Source organism: Festucalex cinctus, chromosome 16 (assembly GCF_051991245.1).
Source record: "Festucalex cinctus isolate MCC-2025b chromosome 16, RoL_Fcin_1.0, whole genome shotgun sequence".
NCBI classification, from domain to species: Eukaryota; Metazoa; Chordata; class Actinopteri; order Syngnathiformes; family Syngnathidae; genus Festucalex; species Festucalex cinctus.
The window spans coordinates 13,990,350-14,002,448 of record NC_135426.1 but is presented as its reverse complement, the minus strand read 5'-3'; the positions used below and the strand labels follow the sequence as shown (position 1 = coordinate 14,002,448).

The following is a 12,099-nucleotide window of genomic DNA, read 5'->3' as shown; positions in this document are numbered from 1 at the left end:
GGGCTGAAAATTATGACTCCGATAAAACCCAGTTAATTGTGAACGCAGAGTCATGTAGTTGCCATCTTGGTCTTAAATGTGTTTTGACATCTATTTACTTTGCAAGGCAGCTAATAAAGTAGCACTGAATCAGGGACAGAAAAACCTTGATTTAGAACCCCACTTGGGAAAAGACTTGCTGCCAAAGAACATTTCAAGGGAAATGGAAAAAGTTCTACAGGTTTACGTGCACAAAAGAGAGCCCCATCTTTTTCGTTCTTCTTTTGGCTGGTAAGGAAACAAAGTCAAAAGAGGACAACGGTGTTTGCAGAGGCGCAAACGGTCGTAAAGTAAGAGATCTGTTATCTTCATCAAGGCGCCGTGCGGTTGGAGCCGGACTCGCTTCGCAGAGACGGACTGCACAAATCTAGAATCTCGCCAAAGGCCGTTCAGGACCGAGCTCATTGGAGTACAGCGGCTCACCGCTCTGGCACATCCGAACGTATGCTAATATTAGCATTTCGGCGCTGATGGGAGTTAGCGTGACGTCTTCATAGCGTGTTTAACTGTGTATGAAGTCAGGTAAATGCGTTGTATACCTGTAGGCAGGTAATAAGTCTGTCTGGCAGAAGTACCAACAAAAAAGTTGGATCAGGGCCTCATTGTGTCAGCCAGTGTGGCCCTGGGGGAAATCAAGCTTGTGCTCTTTGACGCTCAGCTCACCGTTGAGATGCGGTGGAGGGATAAAGGATGAGGAATGGGGGGGAGGAGCGCGGGGCGCTATTGCCAAAATCCAGTGATATATCCCGGATTTAACCGGCCTGACTCTACGGGCGCATGCGGCTGGAGACTGCGGCGGGGAAAGTATGAGCAAAAGCAGAGGTAAACACGCAGGAAATGCAAGATTAATGAGGCACGCGGCGAGGAGGGCGGGGGCATCGCTGAGATTAGCTACACTGAAAGATTCTTCGCTCATGCAGGTTTTATGGTGCAATAGAGAGGATTTACAGATGACAGGGGCTTAGACTGCAAAGGCTGCCCGGGGGTTGTGAGAGCATGGGCGTGGCCACTGGTGTATATCAGTAAATAACATCCACACAAGCGTACGCTGATGCCAGACTCGGGGGATACGGCTAGGGCAGGGAAAATAAAAACATTTACTTGAATTTAATAACAGGGGTGGTGATTTCAAACAAATCAAATTACGCATGTTGCCTCTTATTTATGCAAAGGCAACCCACTTACCATCGCAGCCTCGGTCCACCTGGCCCACCCTGTGGAGGGCATCTGCAATCATGTCAGGGAGTCTCCCGTTCAAGTCGACTGAGGCCAGGCAGCCCTGGTATCCGTCCCGGGACGCAATGAGCTTGGGCAGATTACTGTACATGTTCTTTATCACGCCACCGATGTACAGCTCTCCTGCAAAACACAGCATATTACATCAACATGCATAACAAGTGCACTTACGAGTTTTTCACACTTTTCACACACCCCGTTGATATTATTTTTTTTCTTCCAACTAAACATAAAACTATGGAAGCGTATTGCATTTACTTGGGGAAAAAAATCCTCACGTTTTTCTGATTAATTTTTTGGGGGGAGTCTTTTTAGTAGGTGAGGGTTTTCTGTTTTCTGAAAATTTTTTTGTCATCAAAAATATTCAAAAAAACAGGAGGAAAAAATACTCAAAAACAGAAAAAAAAATCAGAAAAAGGGGGAAAATATATATATGTAAAAATAAATAAATACTTCAAAAAACAGGCTGTGCTGTACTTCTGTTTTTCAGAGTATTTATTTATTTATTTATTTTTTACCTCTGACCTCAAAGTGACTTGTTTCAGACTCGCTAAGGCGCACCTTCAGTGAATGACACATTTTCAAACTTTTTCCATATATAAGATGCTCCTGAGCAAAATGTTTTAGTAGAAACTAGAACTTAGATAGTCATAATTCATGTATATGTAAATTTGGCTAAACCTTCCAAAATTTTATAGTGCCACAAAGCTGTGCGCCAAACTTTCAACTTGCCTCTTGGAAGCAATGAGCCAAAAGGTCAATTATACGTGGACTTTGTGTAATGGAATAAGTCAATGATGTTTGCAAACTTCTCTCCAGAATTAATGAGGACTTGACACTTCATGTTTCCCCGCCTGGGCCTTACAATCAATATAATGAATTCATTAGTCTGACAGAGTGATGCGGTGAACTCGCAGCTGGGAGAACCATTTAGCAAATATGAAATTATCTGTATGGAGTTAATCTCCAAAGAGCAAATGGCGCGCTTTGTTTGAGACGCCGCCGGTTGACTGCACCGCTGCGGAAAGAGGGATTGCGTGGCGTCGTGTGCACTGCAAAAATGACTTTGCTAAGCTGTTTTGCTCTTTATTATGAATTGTGCAAAGGATTTTTTTTTTTTATGGTAAATGTATTCCACCGCATTTTTTTCAGAAGGGAAAGCACTTTTCACTTTGGTCAAGGACCTTCTATGATAATAAATGAACCAATCGTGTCTTTGCGGCTCTACAACATCCTGGAGCACAAGTTTAAGGCAGTGGTTCGGTTCTTAACCTTGTAGGACAGTGGTGTCCAAACTACAGCCCGGGGGCCATTTGCGGCCCGCCGTCCATTCTTCAGTGGCCCGCGACATGTGCTAAAAATGGCATTTGATTCAGTTCAAATAAAATAAACAAAACAAAAATGTTTGGAGAAGGTCAAAGTAAGAAGGGAGGGTATCGAAAAACTGGTGCCATTAAATGTTATTTTAGCTAACTAAAACTAATGAAAAAAATAAAACTACAATTCAAAAAACAATATTGTTACCGAAATAAAATAAAAATGAAAATGCTTTTTAAAAAAACGAAAACTAGCTGAAACTACATGTTATGTTTACAAAACTAACTAAAACTAACTATAATTATAGCAAACATGTCCTTCGTTTTCGTCTTTGGTAATTAATTTAATGCATGAGCCTTTGGGGATGATTTTAAATGTGATTTTTAGTAGATTTATTTTAATATAAACCGGAATAATGACTTTTGAAAGTATGTCACACAGAAGTGACGTCATCTAGCAGCAGCCAACAGAAAAGCACCTTCATATGATGTTGCGCTCATGGTGTTTTTTAAATATTGTGCACAAGTAATACACATTAAAAAAACAAAACAAACTAATACTAATACTGAAACTAACAAACTAAACTAAAACTAAGCATTTTTTTAAAGAACTAAACTAATAAAAATTAACAGAACCACCCTGAAAACTAATAAAAACTAACTAAAATGAAAAATTCCAAAACTATAATAACCCTACTGCCATATTACAAATAAATTGGCTTATATACTGTAGGATTTTTCTAAATATGCAAAAGCACAAATAAATTATTTGTACAATTTTTAGGACTAAACACAATTTCTCTTCATAAAATTATGTGGCCCTTGCATCCTTCTGATTTTCTGCATGTGGCCCTCAAATGAAAAAGTTTGGACACCCCTGTTGTAGGAGGTAATGCAAATAGCAGAGGCCCCAGAATTGAACCCTGTGGAACACCATATATTCTGTTATACATGTGAATTCATATTGCATATTATATGTCTGACCACTTTCTTTTTGTGCTCGACATATTACATTAATAAAGAAATCACGATCACAACAGTCCTAAGTTGACTACTGAGTGCACCAAATTTCCTGCAGCTCAGATAGACCAAGCAAGTTAGCATGATCACCTGCAGCCAATGATGGCCAAGCAGGGCGTATCATCACGAATCGTTTGAGTCAGGTGTGTGTCTTGACCTCTGCCGAAACCCTGAGTGGTTTAAGGTAATTTGCATGCTTTGGCAAACTTGTGATATTTCACCTGACCAGACCAACTTCCTGCTCCACAGTACATACTGTCTTACAGTGATGAGTAACCACTTTCCCGAGTGTCCTCGTCTGACTCTGCTGTCCGAGCAGTGATGAATGCTTGTGCTGCAGAACAGCACGGCGCGATCCAAAAGGCACGAGCAATTATAGCCGTGCAGACATCACCAGAGACCGAACACCTCCGCGTCTCCATGGTTACCGTAATGACCTCTCATGGGCCAGCGGAGGGAGTCGGGGATGCTAAGATGCTGAGCTCAAACAGGCCCCTGACAGCAGAACGTGCGGTACCGTGCTGACATAACATTTATGGAGGCCTGAAATCAAGAGTTTTGGGAGGCACGTCTTGTTTATCGCAACTTAAAGAGGCGCTCATTTTGTCCACCGAACTTTTTTTAGTTCAGTGGCAGCCAAGTGATGACCTCTCTAAGATACCATTGATCTGTAAATGGGATTTCCATGTAGATTCTCAGACATCCAGGTCGATCCAGTAATGTTGAATCAAAGCATTTGCTCTTGCTTGTTGAAGACGTTTGACCTTCAGTCTTACAGACAACAAGTGATGCTTCAAACCTTCTCCTCTTTCCTAATTTGACATCTAGTCCTCCATATCCACAATTTGGACATTTGCATCCTTAAAGGACTAAAAGATTTACTTTTTTTAAATTTTACTGACAAAAATCATATAGATTTCATAGCCATGCTCTGTAGTGGCTTATTAACTCATTTACTCCCAATAACGTATAAATAAGTTTTTTTTATGTTCTAAGTGTCCCAAAGACGTATTTATACGTTATTTTTTTTTTTTTTTTTTTTATGCTAGAGCATACAGAAGGCTTTGATGCAACCTCTCAACTGCAAAGAACGGTTGCAGAAATGGTAGTTATTACACAAACGGCCAGCAGGTGGCAGCAGAGCAAAGGAGATCAACCAGGGCCATGTAGAAAAAAAGCTCAATTACTTACAATTTTAAATAGATTTGGGAAAACTGATTAAACTTAGCTCTCTTCTAATGCTAATTGCTGCAAAACAGATAGAAACATACTTTTTTTTTCCCTGATGAAAGAAGAGACTTTAATCTTTCTTTTGGTAGGTTCCATGATTTTATAGAAATAGAACACAATTTTCTGTGGGCCTTGCAAAATCAGTCAAAATCCAGTAAAACAGCTGGGAGCGAAGGGGACCGCTTCTGTGAAAATGGCTGGGAGTGAATGAGTTAATGATTTACATAATAGATTGCAATATGTCAGTATAAAATGAGATATAGAGTCTGGGAAGCATATGGACAAAATGTGGGGTACCACAAGGTTCCATTTTAGGCCCATTTTTGTTTCTTATATATATGAATAATCTTGCTGCAGTATTAAACACGAGATGTCCTATATTATTTGCAAATGATAGAGATTTTTTTTTCTGCACTCATGAAGTTAACAATGGTCTTGATGCATTTTCGACTGTACAAAGAAACCAATAACTCAATTGCAACAGAACGCTGTGCGGCAAATGCGTGATACCACAACCACAGTGCTCATTTTGCATTACTGCATTCCGGAGGATTGGGTGACTAATTGGTATCAAGTATTTAACATGCACACTTTACTGCCCACAAAATGAGCAGAATAGAGAGTGGAAATTAGATTGGCTCCTAATAGCTATTGATCAGTTTGGTAGTTGGCGTTCATTGAGCAGGAAGCAGTTTAATCTTTCAGTGGATTCTTCAAGTTAGTGCAAAATAATGATGAATCTCTTCCTTGTCAAGATAGTCAAAAGGGTTGAAATATGTGGTGAGGAAATAAAATTAGTTATCACCATGAGCTTTATACTAGGCAGTGCGGCCATGTGACATGTGCCATGGCACTTATTTTGGTATTTGTCAATCAAGTGGCTGGAATAATAATGGCGCAGTGTGTTTTGTAAGCATCCATTTATTCAAAGTGGAGTGTGGCTCTGGTTCCAGATTGTGTCCTCAGCTGGTGTCACGATATTTTGTAGCCAAGACTGAATTTATTTCTCCATACACACAAACACTATTCATTTAAAAAAATATATATATATTTTATTTCCGACCATTCAGCGTCTTCATAGAGCCAAAACCCCCTGCGGGCTGTTGTGTTAAAACTGTTCAAGCTTCGCCTCAGTTCCGCAGGGGGGGAGTGTATATGCAGACAGAAGAAAAAAAACAAAAAAAACAAATACAGTAATATAAAAAATATACATGGAGGTATTTTATTAGAACTTTTCAGCGAGTCTTTCAGGGGTTCTAAAAAGTAAAAAGGTGCAGCATCATTGCACACTTTCATCGCTCCCTCTATCAAGGTTATTCCTGTTAATGAAGACAAAATAAAAAATAACTAAAAATAAAATTGTTTTATTATCTAAATAAAAAAACTGAGAAAAATATAACTACATTTTATGTTTATAAAACTAACAAAAAATACAGTGAAACTGCCATTTGTTTTTTGTCTGTCAATTAATATGAGCTTGGTTTCAAAACAAACCTGGTGAAGCAGCATTTAGCTGTGATGCTGCATGCGATTGGAATAGGTTGACAAAGTTAATTAAGTAGGAATGCTTTTAAATAAAGGTTAAAAATGTTCCCCCATTCCTTTGATTAATGTGTGTTAATCATTTTTAAAATAATACAGTACGGTCTTCAGGAATTTCAAAAAGCTACTTTTTATTTCTTTGTTTTGCTTTTAAATAACTTCAAATCTTTTGTTGTGTATGTGCCTTGGTGTGCTTTTGGTTGCGTGTGCGTTGCTTCCTTTGACCTGTCTTTCCTATTGCCCTGTCTTTTCCTATTGTCATAGTTGACCTTGTCGTCGTACATCTCCATACATCACTCTTTCCTTTACTTGATTCTTTTCCTACCAGTTTTATATCCACTATCACGGCTCATTAGCGCTAAAGCTCCCCCAGTAGATATAAAGTAGACCGTAATTGACTTTTGTCACGAGTGCACTAAAAAAATGTGTTTGTCACAGTAGGATGAAAAATGACATCATATGTGAAATAGCACTCATTGTCAAATTTGCTTGATTATGAACACGACGAAGGCCAATCAAAGCATAATTGATAAGAACACCCATCAGTGACCAAATTGAACTTGACGGTGGCACGTGAACGCGAAGTTAACATTTCTCGCATCGTCTCCCCGCCACCCGCCAAGACTCCGATTACACCAGGCTGGAGTTGAGACATTCATAGTATCTGACGTGAGGCACTAATCCAGTTACGCTGCGTGCGATTTGTTTGGCTATTATCATGCAAATGCATACGGGGCCTGCTTTGACAAGGCTTCATTACAAAGCCTTCACTTCCGTCATTTGCGATTCTACACCAGGTGCAAATTGAAGCGCTGTTCAAAAGGAAATTATGCAGAGGTTGCATTGCATATCCACTGCAGGCATCGCACTCATGTAATGCTTATTTGATCAGTCTTCAACCAGATGTAAACAATGTTTTTTTATTTATTTATTTATTTATTTATTTATTTTAAATAAATGACTGCATTTGTATCACTTGTATGTTCAATATGTCTACGGCTAGTTTAAAGGGAAGCGGCTTGTTCTCCATAGCCTTTTTTTTTTTTATGGCAGATAGCTGGAAGCTTCTTTTTGTTTTTATTTTGCAAACACACACAATGAGACTTTCTACAGGCAAGATAAAGCTCAGAGAATTGTTTCTTTTCTTTGATACACAGGTAGAAGCATCGCAGGGAGATTGTGGGAATTGCTATATCTGTGTTTTAGTCCCAGATGTGTGCATTCAGCATATTTCTAGTAACGTATAAATTGCTCGAATATTGTCGATACATTTGTCAAGAGGATTCCTCGAGCTGTGTTTATTCTGGAGTGTAATTCCAGTGGAGGTTAATACTGATGGGCTCATTAAAACCTTGTACAAACAGGATAGATATTTCAAATGGTTCCAATTGAGCTGCCATTACGAGGCCAGATGTCGGCCAGCTGGCAGAAACCGACTTGTTACCTTTGAGGTCCAGGTTGCGGGCTCCGTTGGAGTGCTGCGTCACGGTGCGCGAGTCGATCTTGAGCGTGTGGATGTTGTTGGCGTCCCGGGACACCACCACATTGTGCCACTGGTTGTCGTTGAGCGGCTTGTCCGAGTTGCCCTTCATTAGCGACGGGCCGTTGCCAAGGTCAAAGACGTAGTGGACGTATCTGGGGGAGGAGATGATGATAATGATGATGATGATGATGATGATGATGCTCGTGCGTGTGTGTAAAGTGTTCCAAATATAATTCAGCTGCCATTGTCTGTGCCCCTTTATGCCATATCAATTTGTCTGGAGGTGCTTTAAGATTGATGACAATTTGTTTGTATTTTATTAAAGGGATACTTCACTTATTTAGCCCATTCTAGCAATAAAAAGTGAATATTTTGTCTAGAATTAATTTGATACTTTCATTATTTTTCACGTACAATTAGTACCTATAAAAACACATTTTTCAACTCGCTGTTGACTGAAAATGACATCACAAGGGCTCAGGTAACCAATCACAGCTCACCTGTTTTCTCAGTTTGGTCATGTGACATTCACAAGCTGAGCTGGTTAGCTGAGCCCTTGTGATGTCATTTTCAGTCAACAGCAAGTTGCAAAATGTGTTTTTAATAGGGATGGGCGAGTACCGATACCAGCATTTTTTCAAGTACTCGAGTACTCGTGACACAGACGAGTACAAGTGACCGATGGCAGAGGGGGAAGACGTTAAGTGAGTCCTCCTTGCCTGTAACTAGCGCTAGCTTGCAGTAGTTTTTCACCAAAACTTCACTGGTTTGGAAATACTTCAAAATTGTGAATCTTAAACTAAAAGAGCATTTTTGTGTTTTATTTAACATCTTTTAGTGATTTTTTTATTTGTCAAAATGTACTACTGGTATCGGCAGTTGGTATCGGTATCGGTGAGTACTGAGGGTCTGAGTATCGGTATCGGTCTGACAAAAAGTGGTATTGAACATCCCTAGTTTTTAATAAAGGTAGTAATTGTATATGAAAAATAATGAAAATATTAACTTTATTATAGGCAAAATAATGTTTGACTGCCAAAAATGGCTAAATAAGTAAAGTATCGCTTTAAACAGGAAGTCAACCCCAAAATTTTCTTTACAATATGTTGTATGCACCTCCACTAGTCTAAACACGACATTCGGCTCAATATTATGTTTGTGGAATATGAATGAAGCAGCAAAATCTACTTGTTTGTATCCATCTCTGGGGACGGCCATTTTGTTACTTGATGTCTAACAAAAATGACATCACAGGTGCACAGGGGTCAGGAAACGACCAAAAACAGCTTACCTGTTTTTTGAGTTTGGTCATGTGACTTTCATAAATTGAACTGTGATTGGTCAGTTACTGGTGGATTTTGCTGCTTTATTTATATTCCACAAATAGAAACACATTAATGGAGCTGCATAGAAAATATTATTTTAACGGAAATTTGGCGGTTGACTACGCCTTTAACGTTACTGTCGTTCTCTAACCAGCAGTGGCTTTTTTTGCAGACATAATTTAGGTTTTGGGCCGATGCTATTTCGGCTGTTGCATTCAAAAGGAGCGTAGCACCAAATCCTCGGCTCTTTGTCTTCATAACACTGCTAAATAGGGAACACGAGGAAGCAAAAGCCTCTTTTCTAGTATCATTATAAACAGCTTTTAGGGGAAAATAGGTTTCTATTGAATTCGTCCTTGAATGCACGCTCACCCTTTGACCAGCTCCACAACAATAAAGTCGCTCCCATCACCAGAGTTGAAGAGTATCAGGCCGTCGGGCGTGGTGGTTTTGAACTGGAAAAAGAGGTGCATGGACGCGTACGCCTGCAGCGTGGCCAGCGCCAAGTAGCTGCCTTTGGTCCGGAACGCCACCGGGTCGGCGATGATGTGGCGCATGCCGAAGCGGGCGTTGAGCTCGCAGTAGGAGATGTCGCCGTTTTTGCACTGGTCGAGGTAGGGCACGCCGTTGAAGGTCAGGCCCTGCAGGTGGCCGATGAAGTTGGACGGCACCACCGAGATGAAACGGCGCTCCGTCATGATGCCCGTCTCGATGTTGTGGAACTCCAGTCGCGTGTGGGCGCCGGTCATCTGGCCTGGAATGATGATGATAGTGATGGAACGCTATTCCAAAACATCTCGATTCGATATTATCACGATATACAGGTATGGAGTTCCTCCACATATTGACGCAGTTCACAGGCATTACGTGTCCCTTCATCTGAGCGTGCATTTTAAACATTCATCCATCCATTTTCTGAACCGCTTGTTCCTCACAAGGGTCGCGGGGAGTGCTGGAGCCTATCTCAGCTGGCTTTGGGCAGTAGACGGGGAGAACATGCAAACTCCACCCAGGACTCGAACCGGAGTCCTCAGTACTGGGAGGCGGACGTGCTAACCACTCACCCCTAATTTTAAAAATAGAAGGGCCAAAACATGCTTTGTGAAAATTAAAGGGACACTTTACTTATTGATCCATTTTTAGTAGCAAAAAGTTGCTACTTTTTCAATAATTAATTTGGTGACGTGATTATTTTTTTATGTACATTTAATAACTTTTAAACCATTGTTAAAATGAATCGAACGCCGGCATGTTTGTTACACGTGACTAAATAACCCGGATGTTTACGTCACTAGTGTGTAAACGCTACACTATGGAAGCACTATGCAACGCAGCCGTGCATCTAGCGTCAAACCCGGAAGGATTAAACCTTATCGCTTCGAGCCAACACGACAAAATAACACTACCGAAGGAAAGTCTGCCTTGGATGTGAAAGTTGTGGCGCCAGATGGTCTTTTCGGGCACAAAATAAACTTTGACGAACGAGTGAATCAGGCGGGGGGTGAGTGGTGCTCGTGCGGGAGCTGCAGGAATGGACAATCCGCTAATGAATGTGTGCTGTCTGGAAATGAAAGAACTCGAGGATCGGTTCCTTGCGGACAATCTCAACTGCATCCTGGAACATCAGACATTCAACATGGCAATACTAAATAGACATTCTCAGGATAGCTTTGGTTGCGATGAAAGATGTGAAGAAGAAAAGTCTTGGAGGAGCAAATATCCAACAGGTAAAGTGACACACAGTACGAGCAATGCAAAACGTGTGGAACTGACGAAATATTTCAGGAAAAAGAAAAAATAGTAAAATTAAATGTATCGTCGTTACAGCACCCAACCTCCCCTAGCTGTTTTTTTTTTTTCTTTTTTGCGTAGCGTCCCGATGCGGTCAGGCCAGCCGCCACTCGAAAAGACGAAGTCAAGCCAGCCGCCCCAACGATTGTTAATACTGTGCATTACGGTAACGTGCCGACGTGCCCCTGCGTTGGCCACCTTCAAATGAATTATGAAATAAAACAGTCCGTGCAGTATAATAACCAATGCCCCCCCACCCCCGAAACATGCCTACCTTTCGCTTTAAATTTGCTTCGCTTCTCCGAGATCTTTCAGTGGCCGTAGTAAGACCTCGATTTGTGTCGGCTGTTGTGAGAGTGAAGGCTCCGTGTTGCTAGCAGTTGCGGCTCCTCCATCGGCTTGATTATTTCCCACGTCTGGTTCTTTAAAGATACTCGGTACTGCGTTGGGCTTTAGTATTAGGCGTGTGGCGTACCCCATCTCAAATTGTAACATATATTCGAAGTCCTCATGCCTGAAATGTTCGCTGCGCGCACGCCTGCTTGTCCTTCGGGAGGTTGACAGCACTTAGAAAACAAACCATTGTCTACTCAAGTAGCTTTTTTTTTTTTTTTTTTTTTTTTTTTTGGGGGGGGGTCTCTCGCGGGTTTTTCCTTGCCGACGCCTTGCAAAATTTTGCAATACAGTAAGGCATAACTGACGTTTGTGTCTTCCTCGTTGTTATGTCTGCGTGAACTACTGTTCCCCAAGCGAGTATACACACTAGTGACGTCACCACTTCGGGGCGTTGCAACACGGAAGTACTTCTATGTTGAAAAAAGTTAAATAAATCAATATAGGAGTGTATTCTTCAGCTCTTATGCATGTTTCGTAGCTATACTAACTATTTACTGCCAATCAAGCCATACATGTAAAATTAAAGGAGCCTTCCTTTAAACTGCACTAAAAACTAGGGATGGGAATCTCTGACATGAGGCCGATTCGATATGTATCTCGATACACAGGTTGCGATTCGATTTAAAAACGATTATCTTTTAGAACAGAACGGTTCGATACGGTTCGATTAAGTTTGGGAACGATACAATTTTTGATTCGATACGATTCATTTCAATATTCA

The 12,099-nt window shown here is 40.8% G+C and overlaps 1 protein-coding gene across 6 annotated transcripts in view; it reads right to left on the bottom strand.

Moving 5' to 3' along the window:
* LOC144003105 (neurexin-2-like) overlaps positions 1–12,099 on the bottom strand; it is a 392,228-nt gene that overhangs the window by 147,323 nt on the left and 232,806 nt on the right. For all 6 annotated transcript variants that reach the window (XM_077498936.1, XM_077498934.1, XM_077498935.1 and 3 more), the window contains 3 exons: positions 9,564–9,945; positions 7,828–8,018; positions 1,225–1,398 (listed from right to left, as the gene is read on the bottom strand). In XM_077498936.1, coding sequence (XP_077355062.1) covers positions 1,225–1,398; positions 7,828–8,018; positions 9,564–9,945 — 747 coding nt within the window. The remainder of the gene's footprint in view (positions 1–1,224; positions 1,399–7,827; positions 8,019–9,563; positions 9,946–12,099) is intronic.